General features: G+C 49.2%; 1 protein-coding gene across 3 annotated transcripts in view; it reads right to left on the bottom strand.

Moving 5' to 3' along the window:
* The window catches only part of ATXN7L1 (ataxin 7 like 1), a 237,910-nt gene that overhangs the window by 22,542 nt on the left and 197,635 nt on the right, over positions 1 to 17,733 (bottom strand). For all 3 annotated transcript variants that reach the window (XM_065883677.1, XM_065883678.1, XM_065883679.1), the window contains 3 exons: positions 10,182 to 10,465; positions 6,939 to 7,021; positions 5,814 to 6,070 (listed from right to left, as the gene is read on the bottom strand). In XM_065883677.1, the coding sequence (XP_065739749.1) occupies positions 5,814 to 6,070; positions 6,939 to 7,021; positions 10,182 to 10,465 (624 nt within the window). The remainder of the gene's footprint in view (positions 1 to 5,813; positions 6,071 to 6,938; positions 7,022 to 10,181; positions 10,466 to 17,733) is intronic.

The following is a 17,733-nucleotide window of genomic DNA, read 5'->3' as shown; positions in this document are numbered from 1 at the left end:
AGGAAACTGAATGGCCCCGGAGAAAAGGCTTCCACAACTTGCCTTTGGGAATATTCCAACAAAAGGCTGACTGGTGACATGATGACCTTTCGGTTGATAGTCCCACATAGACCTCCAATGAGCCTGTTAGAGCCTCTCTTTTAAATATGAATGGTTAGAGATAACCAAACATTCCCGGAACATCTCCAACATGAGCTGACCAACCAAACATCAAACACATGAACATATATATGAAACAAACTTGGGGGAAATGAAGAGAAAGGAAGAAAAGAGGAGGGGCTTCCCTGGAGATCCGGTGGTTAAGACTCTGCCCTTCCACTGCAGGGGGTGTGGGTTTGATCCCTGGTTGGGGAACTAAGATCCCACATGCCGATAAAAAGAACCAGATCCTAAAATTTAACAAGTAAATCATAAACTATTTAATATACAGTTTTGAAGAGTAAAGTAAAAAAATCTTTTAGAAAGTGGAACAAGAGATTGAGAGACAACAGGAGAAAGGAGGTAAGAGGATGAAGAGGTCAGAGCAAATGATCCAACATCCAACTAACAGGAGGTTAAGAAAGAGAATAAAGACATAGTGGGGAGAAAACGATTTAGCATGTAACATGGGAAAATATCCCAGAAACAGGTGTTTCCAGGTTGAAAGGATCTACTGAGTAACTAGAACAATGAATGAAAAAAGACCTACATCAAGGGGGATCCCTGGGAAATTTCAGAGCCCCATGCTTCAGCAATTAAAAATGGAATCAGAATGTTATGAAACTCCTCAATAAAAACCTTCGATGCCAGAAGCCAATGGAAAAATTGTCTTCAATCTTCTGTAGGGAAATAATTCTCAATCCAGTTATATACTCAGAGAGATGATCAATTAAGTGTGAGGGTAGAATAAAAACATTTTCAGGTGTATAAGGATTCTAAAAATTGACCTCCCATGTCCCTTTTCACAGGAAGCTAATGGAGAAGATACTCCATCAAATAAAGGAGCAAACCAAGAGAGGAGGTGGCAAAGGGATCCAGGAAACAGGTGCTCCAACACAGAGAGGGTCAACAGAGTTCCAGGATGGTAGGAACTACTGTTTTTCACTCTAACCCTTTTAGTACTATTTAGTTTTTGAACTATGTGTCTATACTATGTTGATTTAAAAAAAAGAAGTTTCGTTAAGAAAAAAAATCTTAGAACAGTTGAAACACTCAATAGTAAGTTCCAGTTGCCAGACAAAAGGGGAGGGGAGGAGAATCGTGGAGAGTAAAGCTGAGCATGAAAACTGCGAGCTGCAGAGCAGAATCAGCTCTGAGAACCAAGACAGAAACATGAAGGAAGGACGCTGGGCACATGTGTGCACGTGCACAACGGGAAGGAGCTCTGGATCTCCTCGTTTTTAGACTTGTGTCACTCAGGACGTGGGCACCCTCCCGGTGATGACGGAATGGCGGATGCTTTCAAGACCTCCTCCCAGCTCTGATCACTGCCCTCCAGGGTGGAACCTGGAGGGATGGAGTGCGCTGGGACCAGCTTGCGTCTCAAAAAAGCCAAGGCTTGGAGAGGATGATGGGGAATTGGGCAACTGGTCATGAGAAAGTGTGGGAAAAGTCTCGCAAGTGTTAAGCTGCCGTCCAACCTTTCTTCCTCAGCACTACATTACCCCTCACCCCTCCACTTACCAGTCTGGTCTAAAGACAGTGCATGTGATGATGGTCCCTGTCCAGTTACACCCAGAGAAACTTGAAGTCCCCTAACCCCCACCACTCTGAGGAAGCACGAGCAAAACCACTGACCTTAACGGAGCCCTTACCGCGTGTAGGCACGTCACATACCTTTTCTCATTGGAGCTACCCGCTGCCTTAGGTGCGCGTAACTATGACCTACACTTCTCAGATGAGGACATTGGCTGCCAAGCTAATAAAAAGTGGAAATGAGACTGGGCTCTGCCTGCTTGACTTCAAAGGCCCCCCTGTTGAGAAATGAGTAGGAAAAGCCCGGGGACAAACATAAGTCAAGGAGAGAAATGGCTTCCACTTTGGCGATTACTCTATGTAATGAAGTAGCTTTCACTCCAGACTCACCTCTGCCCTTTTCAGGTATCTAGGACCTTCTGCCTCTTTCCCTGCTGCCCTTGTCAGTCTTAGATTCATTGGCATTTGCCATTTTATACTTTAAGGGGAGAAGTGTGAGCATCTATGAGACAGAGGGGAATGTGCCCAGATCTTGGCAGCACTGACCTCCACAGCTGACCCTTCCTCCCTCTGCTGCCCCCCTTCCTCGAACCCCCACGCCTTTCCAACAGAGTCCTGATGGCTTTGGTTGGCCTGGTCATTCATAGCCCTTGGGCTCTGTGGGGCAAATAATGTGTTTCCTTAGAGTTGGGGGCAAAGAAACAGAGCATACTGGTATGTTATCCAAGGGGCCCCAGGTTGAAGGACAGAGGTCAGGAGGACAGGTAAATGGAAATCAGGTAGCACTGAGGCTCCCATTGCTTTCCCATTGACTACCACTGCCCCCTACTACCAGCTACCATGAGCTGAGTGCTTATGATGAGCTTGGTATTTTATCTCACTTAATTCTCCTTAGCTCTGTTTGACAGTTGAGCAATTTGAGGCCAGAGAGGCTGAGAGACATGGCCACGTTCATCTAGTTAGCAGACAAGGAGTTGAGCCTTGCACTTCCAATCCTGTTCCAACCCTTGCTAGCTAACTTTCACTTTTCCAATCCTAGACCCAAGTCCCTCTTTTAGGAACCCCTGACAAGGATGGGTTGCAATGCAAAAATATGGCAACTGGAATATTTTCAAGGTTACCAAAATGATATTTAAGATGTAAATTCACACGCTGTTAGCATTTCCTACAAGAGAAATTCACGATTGGGAAGGGATAACCATAATTCCATTCATGTGTGACAATTTTTTTTTGGCCAATTATAGATAATGAGTGTGACTGAAACATCTATTATATTTACATCATTAATATGAGGGAAATGACTGCTTTAAGTCTTACGTGGGTATGTTTACTTCTGATCATGCTTTTTCTTTTCTTTTTTTTTTTTTGCGGTACGCAAAAAAAGGCCACTGTTGTGGCCTCTCCCGTTGCGGAGCACAGGCTCCGGACACACAGGCTCAGCGGCCATGGCTCACGGGCCCAGCCGCTCCACGGCACGTGGGAATCTTCCCAGACGGGCATGTGGGATCTTCCCGGACCGGGGCACGAACCCGCGTCCCCTGCATCGGCAGGCGGACTCTCAACCACTGCACCACCAGGGAAGCCCTGATCATGCTTTTTCGATCTCTGACGGCATGGGGTCTCGTGTGAACCTAAACCAACTGATAAAGGACGTTATTTCCCACTAACTGTGGAACAGAGTTCACCCCCGAGTTTTCTGGTGCCTTGAAAGCGTCCTCAAAAATTATTCTCTTACCAACATTTGTAACGTGCTCCTTGGCCTCCCCTTTTCCTTCAGAGACATTCTTTTCTGCCGATTAACCTCACCCTCTCTCTTTCTTCTATTTCCCTAAAAGAACATAAACACCTGGCATTTCTCTATTGACAAACATTCCCCTGAAAATTAAACCAAAAAAGGAACAGAAAGAAGCAGCTCTTAAGGCTCCACTGTTGCCTGTTTCATTTTTTAACGGCTGCCCCCATCTTCTCTGTTAAGCCAGGTACCACTGCTTGGGTGCTAAGTGCCTGCATCAGTCAAAATGGATGGAGAAATGTATAATAAAAGAGTTTTCAAACTGGGGTTCCCTGGAGTCCTTGGGGAAGCTGAGGTGATCCCTTGGATGGGCTGGGGGACAGTGGGTCCTGGGTACACGTGCGATGAGAGCAGGGTTGAGCGGGCTTCAGGTGGAGGCAGGTCTGCTTTTATATCGGGTACCATGTAAGGTTCTGTGGGAACAAAAAATTTCCATCGCCACCAAGAAGTTTGAAAGCTACTGTATATAGAATTGAAGCCCCTTCCAGAAGTTTGGAGCAGAACTGTGTCCCCAAGGGTAGTATCCTTCACCAACATCTGGCATTACAGTGAGAAATTATAAAACGATCTTGGAAAATGAGGGGTGGCAAGGACAGTGGCAAGTAAACGGATGACAACGACCTGACAATGGTTATGATGATGGAGATGTGTGGGTGGTGACTCCATCTGACTCCGTCTGACTCCATCCCCCCAGATGCCTGAGGCTGAGCTTGGTGATTCCAAGAGAGGGGCTCCAGCTGCCAAACTGGTCAGGCTTGCACCAAAGTGTATGGCATGAGAGATCCTGGTAGGTTAGTAACAACTGTCATCAAATATTTGCTTTGCTTTAAAAATAAATTCCTTCCCCTTCTTTTGTAACTATATTCTCTTAATGCCTACTTGCTGACTGGACAATTACTCTTTGAGACTCACAGTGTATGCATTAAAAGTCATCAGAGGGGACTTCCCTGGTGGCGCAGTTGTTAAGAATTCGCCTGCCAAGGCAGGAGACACGGGTTCGAGCCCTGGTCCAGGAAGATCCTACATACTGCAGAGCAACTAAGCCCGTGCACCACAACTACTGAGCCTGTGCTCTAGAGCCCGCGAGCCACAACTACTGAGCCTGCGTGCCACAACTACTGAAGCCCGTGCGCCCAGAGCCCGTGCTCCGCAACAAGAGAAGCCACCGCAATGAGACGCCCGGGCACCGCAACGAAGAGTAGCCCCCGCTCGTTGCAACTAGAGAAAGCCCACGCGAAGCAACAAAGACCCAGTGCAGCCAAAAGAACCAAAAATCATCAGAGGATACGAATATCTGCACTTATATTGTGTTATTAATGTTTTCTTTTTATGATGCTATGGATATTTGAGTCTCATCTCCTAAACTCCAAATTCTTGAAAAGCAGGGTCTAGTTTCATTCACCTCTGTGCCCCTGCCTGAGAGTAACTAACACAGCACCTTGCTTATGGAGCAAGCACTCAATAAATATTTTTGAACGAGGGTTACCTGTCCTATCACCTGGAAATCGGTCTGTGGCTCATTATGGCACTCCACTGCCTGTCAAAACACACATACATGGATTTTCAACCCACGTGGAATTTTTTTCTCCCTCCCTCTTTTTTTTTGGCCACGCTGCGTGGCATGTGGGATCTTAGCTCCCCGAGCAGGGATCGAACCCGTGCCCCCTGCAGTGGAAGCTTGGAATCCTAACCACTGGACTGCCAGGGAATTCCCCCAGGTGGGTTTTGTTTTCTATTCTTTCCTTTCTGTCCAGGACGACCAAATAAAACCCCAAAGAGGTGGCTCAGCTTTCTTGGTATGGAGGGAAATGTAAGGACAGACAGCCCTGTCACGGCAATTTTCCCTTTACCCTGACCATTGGAGAGTTGTGGAAAAAATTCACAAAATATCATGGCAAGTGGGCTCCTAAGCTGTGCTGACAACCCATCCCCCCAGGCTTCCCCCACTCTCTGCTCCAGGAATCTTCAACTAATCTAAAAACTTTCAGGTGACCAGAAAGTTGCCTGGTGGTTGAGTGTCATCCTTTCAGCTATTTATTTCTAGCTGACTCTTACGCCATGAAAACACATCCTGTCGGACATAGGTCTGCTATGGAGGATGACAATCACGGCAACGATGACCACGGTGAGGATGACAATGGTGACAGCAGTAACATCCACTGAACGCTACGTGGCAGGCACTGGGCTGAGCCCCTCACGCCCATTCTCTCCTTTCAACTTCACAACCACCTCCCCAGGTAGGACGATAACGACTCCCATTTCACACGTGATCTGACCACATACGACCCAGCCAGGCAGGGTCACTTGACCACGGACTCAAGGCTTCTATCGCCCAGGTGGGACTTACCTAGGAAGCACAGAGTTAGGTGGCCTGGATTTTGCAGGGGACGCGACTTTAGGTTCTGGGCCCAAGCTCCCTGAAGATCCCGGCAGCGAGTCCTGCGCTGGCCCAGATGGGTTTGGAAGTACTTCCCTTGCCGAAGTCAGGAGATGCTCTTTATCTTTAACTTCTTTTTCCCGGGACTTGGCTTTGTGTTCCGCCAGAAGGAGGTCAAATTGCTTTTTCCGGCCTGGGACTGCCCTCCGATGGCTTAGTGAGTGAGTCTAAGGAGAAGAGAGACGGAAAGCACAGCCTCTTTGATCAGCACATAAACCTGCTTCCCCAGGCCCTCCATTTCAGAAACAGCAATTCATGGGAATTTAGAGGTGCTTGAAAAGTCAACTTCAAGGCAACAGCTCCTGTTCTGTGGCTGGGAAGAGGCAGAGACCACACAAAACGCAACCGTGCCCTACGCTCCTGGCGTTAAGAAGCCAAAGCTTCCTCCAAAAAATGGCATAAGATGACGAGCTTCAGCGCAGAACCCATGAGAACCTCTCTGATGAAAGGCAACGGTGAGGGCGTGCTGGAGTTAATCCAGGTGCAGGTGGGAGGCTTGCTTTGGCCCAGACACACAGAGCCACCAAGCAGAGAGGGCCACAGCCTCCATCCCAAGAGGCACTGGCAGTTCAGTATGAAATACGGGGCTGGGGGCCACCCACTGGCGGCCGCCTTGGGTCAGCTGTCCCCTGGCCACCCCGCTGTGGCTGGATCAGGGGCACGGCGGCTCGTCCTCCCCTCCGGGGCTGCCTTTCAGGGCGCTGCCACCGCCGCCGCGCTGCTCCTGCATACATTAAAACGTAGCAGGGTTTAGAACCGCCTGTGAGTGCCTATAAATACAATTTACTGTCTGGCCTCACAAGTAACAGGGGAAGCCTATTTTTTTTTTTTTTTTTTTTTTCCCTTCTTAAAAAGCCAGCCAGCTTGAGGCAGGCGCTCTGCTACCATGGAAGAGAAGAAAGCATTTCCCTTACAAAGAACAGCTGGGGGTCATGTCGAGGCTCCACACCCTGCCGTGTGCAGAGAGTGGCATGCAAACATTTCGACAAAGGCCCCAGTGAGAGCAGGAAGTATTTTTTATGGAAAGAGAAATACCTTGCAGGTGAGGGATCTTGTGCAAGGTTTCTTTGTCTCGGGATCCAATACTCCACAGTGTTTATTTGGGTCAAATTCTCTCTCTGGTTTAAGAAACAAACAAAAAATATAAGAAAAAAGGAGACTAAATAGGATTTGGCATTAAGACCACATTTTTAAAAAAATGCACATTTGCACCAACAAGTGAGACATTGTCAGGCAATCTGTTTTTTTTGGTTTGTTTTTTTTTCCAACCGGCTGCTAAAATGCTTCCAGAACCGCTGGGGGAAGATGGCGCTCCCCTCTGAACCCAAGAATTCCCAAGTCCAGCGGGAGGCGGTAGGGATCGGAATGCACAAGGGGATGGGGGGTGGGGGGTGGGCAGCGGAGGGAAAGGAGCCAGTTGCTCTCACACTTTCACTCCAAACAATTCCCCGGGTACCTTTGGGCAGAGGTGGCTGCAGACCAGGGAGAACCACCTGAGGCCCAAGGGCCACTTTTTCCCCCGGGGTAGCTCCAAGAATACATCACCAACCCCTTCCTGCCCTGCCTCCCTAATAGTTTTAGCCATTTAAGTGGGAGATTATTCCTTGACATGTCAGTGTGACCTGCCTCTCTCAATGCTTTGCAAAGTCCTCAGCACGAGGCTTTCCACGCAGCCTTGCTGGCCAGAAAAATCATTTCCCGGATTCAGGAACATATAGGCAGGGGCAGGGGCAGGTGTGGGCTTTACACTGGGGCTGAACCTGAAGGTGCAGAGAGGGCAGGGCCTGTTAGTGTCACAGTCGCTCTGCCCCTGGACTGAGGCCTGATGCTCCAGATGGGAACAAGCCGGGTCCCTCGGGGACCTGCTGAGGGAGGCGGGCTTTCCCCAAATCCTGCCTTCCCGCTGGACTCCTGACGGCTCATGTTGGGGTTACTTCTAAGGAATCTGCTCTTTTTATGCCCGTTTTGGATCCTTCACCCCTTCTGGATTACAGAAATGCTCTCCTCCCCTGGAAAACGAGGGGATGTGCGGCAATCTCTTAAGGACCCTTCAGGCTTTAAAGTTCCACCTCTTGATGACCTGTGCCATTTCTGGAGGGCACCCAACAAACACCTGAGTCCTGCAGGGCAGGAATGACATAGCTCTTCTGAGCATCCAGGGAGACGGGCAGCAGCATTGGCGGGTGGGTGGCTGGGCGCGCGGGGGGGCGTGTATATATACTTGGTGGAATGTCTCCTTAAGGGCCTCCAATGGCTGCAAGCTAAAAAGAGGTTACCTTGCCTGAAAAACTGCCTGAACTTAGTGGAGTAAGCTCTGACCATAATAAATGAATGCATTCTATTTTTAAAAGAAGGTTTGGGAGCTGTGGGGAGGTTGCGACAGTGGTGATGATGATGTTTGCAATAAAACCATTCTCATGTCCAAGACAGATTTCCTGGTTGACTATCAAAATGCATCCCGCCTCTTTCTTTTGTCTTCTTTTTTTAAGCTTCATTTTTAAGGAAAGAAAACTGCTAGGCCTGGAGATGTTCGCTTCCTACGAGCCCTCTCTGCCCACCGAGGAGGGTCTGGGTGCCAGGCTGAAGGCCGCCTGGTGTGAGTTCTTTCCCTTGGGCCTGGCGGAGTCAGACCCGTGCCCAGATCCACACCGGCACTCGTGCTGGCCTGGAACTGAGCAGGTTGTTTGGCTGGGGGTAGGAGCTGGCTGCCAAATGTGAAAGTGAGAGAGAAATAGCAAAAGACCCAATGAGACAAAACCACCAACAAAATGCAAAATCCCCAAAACACACAAAAAATGCCCGACCAACTTCAGATCAAGGTGCCGGCTGGAAGCCATGGTCATACTTCTGCCAGGAGGAGGAAGCCGGCCTCACTGCGCCCAGACAGGCCTATTGGATTGCCCCCTCTGCAGAGTGAAGATGAACTTTCCCTGCAGGGAGACAGCCAGGAGCGGGGGGCTCCGTCCACACAGTGAGACCCCCGCCCTCAAGAGAGCACCAGGCTCTGCCTTTCTTTCTGGACAGAGGGTGGAAAGGACATGGAGAGATTTTCAGGGTAAAATAACTGTCATTAGAATGCTCTGGGCCTGAGGTACTTTTAAGAAGTAAACTTTTTAAAAGTGACAGAGGTAAGATAGAGAAACTGAAACACATATAAACACAAAGTACAAAATGAAAATGACCCACAATTCTTGGGGCGCTTAGGAATTATGCTCATACCAGAGGACACAGCTTCACTCTCACAGGGCAGCTTACCCTGTACGGTGGACCCATGAACAACGTGGGTTTGAACTGTGCAGGTCCACTTACACGCGGATCTTTTGCAATAGTACATACTGCAGTTCTACATGATTACAGGTTGGCTGAATCCACAAATACAGAGGAACTGCAGATACGGAGGGCCAACTAGAAATTATACAGGGATTTTTGACTGCGTGGAGGGTCGGCACCCGTAATCCCTGCGCTGTTCAAGGGTCAACTGTATTTTGTTTTTTCTGGTTGACATTTGATAAATGCCCAGAGTGTGTGAAGAAGTTATAAAGTTTATAGCTCTTCTTGGTCTTTTAGAGAAAGTAAAACTGCCGGATTTCCTTCTACAACAATCCCAAAGCAACTATCACCCACCTGGGGGCCCCTAAGCGCAACCATTGTCTTAAGGACTGGCCATGTGCACCTTTCTGGGTACCCTGAGGTACTCGGGCAACCAAGTAGATCGGAGAGAGACCCTTCAACACCCCATCTGCTGTGCCAGTCCAAGCGTTCCCAGATGGAAATTCCAATCTGCTTATGTGGGAAAGGCAGTTTCAGCCCCAGACCACAGAATCAACCTGGAAACCAACGAGACCAAAGGATGGAGATGGGCAGACAGCACCAAGGCGACTGTCCCAAGCCTGCCCTGAGCTACTGGGAGATATCACGGTGGATTGCCCGACTCTGCTTTCCGGAACCCAGGGGCAGTTCGGCCTGTCAGTGTGAGGACAAGACCCTCTGAATCCACAGACTGCTGAGGGGTTGCAGAGCCTCCTGCCTTGGGGTCACTAAGGTAACTGCTGCTCAGGGCTGGGCTGAGCGAGGTACCACATCTGGCCCGGGATTAAGAGAACCAGTTCTCCCCTGTATTTTTAGGGGCGGGGGAGGTTCCTGTTGGCAGGTAAACTCCGTGTCTCCCTTAAAACGAAACAGACCTGCTCTATGATAAGAAAGCATCACTCCCTCGTTCTGGACGCAACTCAACTGCAATCTGATCACGAGCCAGACTCGAAGGACACAGACACGTACCTGAAAGTCTCCTGTAAGGCTTGTTGTTGTTTTTGGTGCCATTTTGGTGTTTCTTGTCTATGGTGGCAGACAAAATTCCTTTGCCATTTAAGATCTTCTCTGGGGAAGGTGGCACTGACTTGGACATCAAGACCGGCTTAACGACAGGTGGGGTGGAGACGGCAGAGGATGAGGTGGAGCAGAAAGTGACCGCAGTAGTGGTTGCAGAGTTCATTTTGACATTGGCACCATCTGCCTTCACTAGGTTAGGAATTTTCTCTAAACTGACTACGGGAACCGGAACACTGAAAAATAAATGAACAAACACACACAATTGCCTTCTTTGATTCATCTGGTCTGCTGAGAAGATATGCCTGCTTATCATTATCAGGACACTTCCTTATCACTTATTTATACTCCTCCTATACGAGAGCAGCAGGATTCCAGTTCTGAAGGGAGGGAGATGCACGCCTTGGAAAGGACCAAGAGCGGGTGTGAGGCTGGCACAGCGCCAGGGATGGCATCAGAACTGATTACCTCCTGGACCGGTTGTCCCCGTAGATCCTGCAGCTCCCCCTTTCTCAGTCCCTTTAGTCGGCAGTCTCTGAGACAGCACCTTGGGCGGAACAAGGCGCCTGCTGCGAAGCTCAGGAAACGATGCTGTCTGTCCACGAAGGCCGTTGTGCCACGGAGCCGTGTGCTGAATCACGCCCCCTCCCCCCCGCTGCTCGGCTGGTCTCCCACCCAGGCGATCGGGCCTGACATCTGTTTAGCTCAGAGCTCACACAACACGGAGGCATGGCTGCGGGCCAGCGTGCCACGCTATACACTGTCAGAGGACTTCTGGATCACTCATATCCCGGGGATGGGCTCAAATTGAGTGAGCCGCCATGGAACATTATCTAATATTCCATTTTAGGCAGCTAGTTATGTAAATAGGCAATTCTCAAGGCTGGCAGGTGAGAGGATGAATTTTAAGAAGACAGAGCACAAAGGTGTATGTGTTTGCTCTTCAGAGTCTGTCACCTTAGCCCCACTTCCCTGCCATTTCTCCTGTAACGGATATGCATTTGATTTCTGTGCATTTCATGTTGGATGACCCTGTGTCTGGGGGGCGGTGGAGAACTCTGTCTTGGGGTCTGAAAAGATGAGATGAGATGAAAAAGCTTTGTTTTGGTTCCTGAACTAGATTCCCTTTCCTCCTTGCAGGGGGGCAGAATGGGAACAACTTCAGCCCCCCAAGTCATTTCTGAGCTGAGAGTGAAGCCGACTTAGCTATCTGAATGCCAAATGGGCTAGAAGAGGGCTTAGACATGCCTGCAGACAATGGAGGACATGAAAGACAGGCTGGTTTTGCAGGTGAGGAGTCTTATCTGCCCACATGGCTGGCTGGCTCTCCCTTCCCTAAGATTCATTCACAGATCATTTCTTTGATCAATTTGTTCATGAAATTATTTCAGCAACCCCTCAGCCCCTGCCCCTTTGCTGACTGTGGAACAGGATCCCGCATGTTATTTATAGGCCTTTGCCAGTGAGAAGGGCACTCAGTAGCGGAGCACAATGCTCCCAGACATGAGACTTCACCCCAGGACCATGTGCTTTCTTGGCCCGGGGAAGCGTGGGGTGGGACTTCAAGTCCCACGTGAGGGGAAACTGGAACAGTGGTTTTTAGTTAGACACCAAGTCACTGACAGTTCAGCCTTTGATGAGTGTTTCAATCACTGAGATATAGCTGCACTGCTGCTACTTTCTAGTTAATGGCAATTCTCAAAGCACTCCCCTATCGCTAAAGAAGAGCACAAGAAGCCCTTGAAAAGTCAGAACACTGAGAAGCTGCAAAGATATTACCTGGTGAAATTAGTGCTGCGCTCCCGATTTCTTCCAAATGGTAAAAAATGCAAAGCCATGGGATATGGAATACGTCCAGGCTCATTCCTTCACTCAATTTTAAAAGACACAAATTATAGAAACCAGAGTCGCTAAGAGATATTTGTTCATAGCATTATTTACAGTGGCCAAAAGGTGGAAGCAACCTAAATGTCCACTGATGGATAAATGGATAAACAAAATGTGGTATATATATACAATGGAATATTATTCAGCCTTAAAAAGGAAGGAAGTTCTGACACATGGATAAACACTGAGGACATTATGTTAAGTGAAATAGGCAAGTCAGAAAAAGGTGAATACTGTATGATTCCACTTGTATGAGGCACCTAGAGTGGTCAAGTTCATAGAGACAGAAAGGAGAATGGTGGTTGCAGGGGAGTATCCAGTTTAGCGGTACTGTTTAGTGGGTATTGAGTTGCAGTTATGCAAAAGCTGAAGAGTCCTGAAGATCGGCTGTACAACAATGTGAATGTACTTAATACTCCTAAACTGTACTTTAAACACGGTTAACATGGGAAATTTTGTTACGTGTATTTTACTATAGTTAAAAAAAAATTTTAATGTACAAACCAAAAAAAAAAAAAAAATCCCACAAACTACAAACTCATGTAACTTAAATTATACTACAATATCCTGACTTTAAAAATACATAAGAGCCTGCTTAAAAAGCTCTTGTTGATTTATCTGTCACTCTTGTTTTGACCTGCAGACTTTTATTTCTTTAGAAAAAAGTTAAACTTCAAGTGCTGATGTGAACACGTGGACTAGTAGCCAGGTGAGAAGATTCTCTAGCACGTGTGTGGCCTCCCCTCAGATAGTTCCTTGCGAAGCCAAGTGAGTTCAGGAAAGGAAATTAGGACCCTCACGCTCCAGATCCAGCTCTTGTCCCATGAGCCGGTCTGAGTTGTGTGCTGAGTACTCAGGAGCTTAGCAGACAGAGATATGATGTTGGGATAGAACGATCCAGAGCAATTAGACCAACTGAAATAAATTTAAAAACCGAGTCAAGGGGTCCTCGGATGCTCACAGTACAGCCAGCATTTCTCCCCTGAAGTCACGGTCCAACTCCAGCAAGTCCCTTAAGGCAGTTACGAGAGCACAGGTGCAGCAGGTCCAGCCGCTGGAACAGTGCCACGTGACTCACCTCTCTGATGGTGATGCTTCTTCCTGACTGCGTGTTAGTGACTGAGCTTGAGCCAAGCCAGCGAATATGTGTGACTGACTGATCTCCTAATTTGGGATTCTCTCCACGACTTGAGCGTGGTCCACTCACAGCCTCTACTGCCAACGCTTCCGTAACTCCAGCTGGACTTCAATCCCAGTGCCCAGAGACAGGATGTGGGACTGAAGTGCATCAGAAACAAGAAGGGAAGGCTGATGTGTGGTCCTCTTGGATTGGAATGGGGGGTGTTAAGGAAAGAATGTTTCAAAGGGCTCCAAAGACCAGGTGAGGGGCGGAGCCACGGAGTAAAAAAACACCCCTGAAGCCAGGTAAGCAGCCACTTGGCAGTGCGAGGAGAAGCAAGATTGAGTTGCTGGGGTGGGAATTCTAAGGGTGTCCACTAGCTAAGGGAGAAGGGCTACAGACAGACAGGAGGACTGACTGCGGACCATCTCTGATCCTTTTTTCTTTTTATTTTTTTGTTTGCAGTACGCGGGCCTCTCCCGCTGCAGAGCATAGGCTGCGGACGCGCAGGCTCCAGCGGCCATGGCTCACGGGCCCAGCCGCTCCGCGGCATGTGGGATCTTCCCGGACCGGGGCACGAACCTGTGTCCCCTGCATCGGCAGGCGGACTCTCAACCACTGCGCCACCAGGGAAGCCCTGATCCTTTTCTCTTTAGCATCCTTTCTTTCCCCCAAAGGCTTTGGGCTTTCCCTCTAAGGCAACCTGCTTGTGGCCTGAACTGAGAAGGTACTTCTGCTGGGTGTTAAGAGAAGACAGGGAAGCAGGAAGCTCAGTGATACTAGCAAGGGTCAAACACATCCTTGGGGGAAATGAGAGAGAGAGAGAGAGAGACACAGAAAGACCTTCCTAGTTAACTTTACCACCCTCATTCCCCAGCATAAATGTCAGCCACTGGTCCAGCTGAGAGAATTTAGTCTCCTTTCTTCACTACTATTGGCAACAGCCCCCAGATCCCAAACAGATGAACAAGGAACAAATGATCGCAAGAAGGTACCACAGGATTTGGAAAGCCAATCCCAGAGGTTTGATTTTTTTCAGCCCTGGCGAACATAAGACACTACTGAGAGCCCCAGGTCCTGTTTCACTTACATACAGACCCCAGCATGTGAGAGGGAGGGCAGCTGCCCTAACACCATCATCTCAGGACTGCCTTCTCCTTTCTCCCATTGTCCCTTTTCCCACTCCCCTCCCTCCTCTGCCATCACCTCTCCCAGCCAATAAGTAGAGTGTTCTAGCCTGGGCAGCAGACCCTGAATAAGAGGCTCACTTTTTTCCATTTGGAAAGAAGCCAAAAGATTCTGACCCCTGCTGTCACAGTTTGAGCAGCTCCCAATTTGTGTCAAATCACAGGAGCCCCAGCACCTCCATGTGCTGCTAGGAGCTGGGAGGGGTGGAGAAGGGGCAACACCCAGATTACTAACTAAGCAATTTATTAGCCTCTTTGCTTAGTTCCCCCTACGTTTAACAAAAGCCCCTCGAGTTCCTGTCCTTTCAGTCTTAAGGGATGCACTTACACACTCACCGAGGTCTCACAATTAGTTGCATTTATCAACTCACTATTGTCCTTTCTTTGAGAAACAAGATTTGAAAGGGAAAGACGTGTCCCCACTCTTCCTGCTGCTTTCATAATGCCTGTTTTGTTTGCTTGGGAGGAACTCTCAGGGAGCCCAGGGCTGCAGCTTGTCCCCCTGCTGTGTCTAATATACTGGGAGCACTTATCTCCTTGCTGTCTTTGCGCCTCTGTCCCGGGTCCCCAGAAGGGATCCCACAGCCGAGAACAGTCCCCCCTCATCTTCCTTGCTGGATCTACCTTGCTTCTTTATGCTGCTTCGGCTGCCTGCGTCTTCTTCCTGGGTGCTTGGCCTGTCTGAATTTACCTTTCTGGACCAAGGAGAGCCCTCTGGCTTTAAGAAAAATGATTCTCCTGGCACCAGGCAGAATCCCCTCCCCGCCCAGTGATGTCTGCAAAAGAGCAGAGGTGGAGAATCTTATGGTGCCGTTTCAAGGGCCACCAACGTGTTGCGGGACAAGCTGCTCTCCCTCCAGCTATGCTTTCCTGGCGATCATGATTTATCCTTCCATCATCAACAGATAAGCCTTAAAAGAATGGTCCAGAAAATCTTTAGGCCTGCGGAAACCATCGCCAGCCCTGTTCCACTTAGCAGCACAGGGGAAAGATGGAGTTCACAGGCAGGAGCCTGAAGACATATGGTATTTGTGCTGTGGGCTACATGTCTGATGAGAGTTCTCAGCCGTCTGATTTCTTCCCACCAATTCCTTCCACTAAGGCCCATGAGCCTGTGTTTCTGGTCTGGCAGAATTTTGAGGATCTCTGACTCACTGGCTGACCCTTGAAAGGGTCATCTCACCCAGCCTCTTGCCTTCCAAGAAGGGATAGTAGGTAAATCATCCCAAAGCAAAAGGAATTGACCTTATTTTAAAAGGCCCTCAGAGAAGGAATTCTCCTTGGCTCTCTTGGATGCATTTTGGGGGCTGCTATCAGGCCATTAAGTCAAATTTAGATTCTTTAAATTGAAGGAATGCTTGGGACATGCTTGAAGTCTGGGAGTCAGGCAATCCCTAAGAATCAGCCTAAATAACAGAGCTGCAAAGTCCTATTTTGGTACAATAGACACAGGAAGTGCTATATAAATCCTGACGAATGAATGCATAGTATTTTTTTCAATCTGGAAAACGTCTGGGAAAACTTTCAGAAAGCCAATTTGTCAACACCTGAAGCAAACAGTAAACACGGTAATCAACCACCGAGCACGGGAAATAAGGAAATCTGCCAGATTAACATTATTCTGCGGCCGAGTGTCAGGCCTGGTGGGCAGAGAGGAAGCACCATGCATAATCTCTCCTGGCCTTTGCACAGTTTTGGATGCCCTCCCACATAACACACCCTCAGCAAGCTGGCAAAATGTGGTTAGACCACACAGCTACTGGGGGTGAGTGGCCCTGGCAGCTGAGGCAAAAAAAGACTGGTTAGCAGCGTCTTGTGCCAGCCCGGAGTCGTACCCACAGGAGCTCGCAGGGGCCCATCGCTGGCCAAGAAGATTAAAGTGTGTCAAGAAGATTCATCAGTGACTTGGGTGATAGGTCAAGATCTCATCCATCAATTGCGGGAAGAGGCGGTTAGTTGCTGGGAAGAATGATGTGGGACTTTCCCTTAGGAGGCAGGGAGAAATGAACAAGCTGACGCTGACAAATTGTAAACGCGGCCAGAGGCAGGAAGGATCGAATCAGGGAGAACAAGTAGGGCTGAGTTGGGGGTCTGTGCCTTGTCATTGTTCTGGTAAGGTCATAGAATGTGGAAGGTGTTGCAAGATAACTTAGGGTAATGGTTAGGAATACAGGCTTTGAAATCAGACAAACCTAGATGCAAATCCTGCCTTTTCTATTGCTAGATGCATTATGGTGGGAAAGCCATCTGACTTCTGTGGGAATTAAAAGATGGCGGTCAGGGCTTCCCTGGTGGCGCAGTGGTTGAGAGTCCGCCTGCCGATGCAGGGGACACGGGTTCGTGCCCCGGGCCGGGAAGATCCCGCATGCTGCGGAGCGGCTGGGCCCGTGAGCCATGGCCGCTGAGCCTGCGCTCCGCAACGGGAGAGGCCACAGCGGTGAGAGGCCCGCGTACCGCAAAACAAAACAAAACAAAACAAAGATGGCGGTCAGCCTGGCAAGTGGATGAGCGGGGCCTCTGTTCCACCTCACCTCCTCGGCAGCGTGGCCTCGCAGTGCAAAGCCCAGGCAGGCACGTGAGGCTGCCCTGCCTGGCTCATCTGAGAATTTCACTACTCTGGCTTCAGTTTCCTTATCCGGAAAGTGAAGGTCATGACAGGTATCTGAAGTGATTGACAGGGACAATACATGTACAGTGCTTAGCATGGTGCTTGGGCACATAGCTGGTCCTCAATAAATTGCAGCAGAAACAAAAAGGGGGAGAGGATCACGCCGTCCCCTCTCCCTACTGCCCCTGATGCTTCTGGGGTGCAAGTCACTGTCACCATCAGAACTTTTTGTCCTCTTAGCCCTTCTGGTCCCATGATGGGGGGAGGGGTGGAAGAGGATGTGGGGGGCATGAGTGGAAGATGGGTGGGAGCAGATGGCCCTCCATATTTACCCAGAGTGGAGGACCACTTCTTGGGGGTGCAGAAGGGGAAAGACAGAGCCGAGTAAGAAGGCTTTTCAGCCTCAATCCCTTTCCAGGAGCCCTCAGCCCTACTTCACAATCCCACCTGCTTCTCTATCTCTAGTCTCCTAGGCACTGCCCAAGCCTGCACTAGTGGTGAAAGCTCCCACCTGCATACACATTCTAGAAGAGTGAGAGGAACTCCAGCCTCCTCTCATACGAACACGTAGTCTCCTGCAACCCTGACTTGTGTGAGGCAATGGGGGTCCTTGCTGGCCCTAAGACGCTGTCTGGAAAAAGAACTGTATGTGCCCCCTTCTAGGCTGTTCCACATTCCCTGGAAGCAGGAAGTTCCAGCATC

This window comes from Phocoena phocoena, chromosome 9 (assembly GCF_963924675.1).
Source record: "Phocoena phocoena chromosome 9, mPhoPho1.1, whole genome shotgun sequence".
Lineage (NCBI taxonomy): Eukaryota > Metazoa > Chordata > Mammalia > Artiodactyla > Phocoenidae > Phocoena > Phocoena phocoena.
The sequence above is the reverse complement of the archived record's forward strand: the minus strand, read 5'-3'. Positions and strand labels throughout refer to the sequence as shown.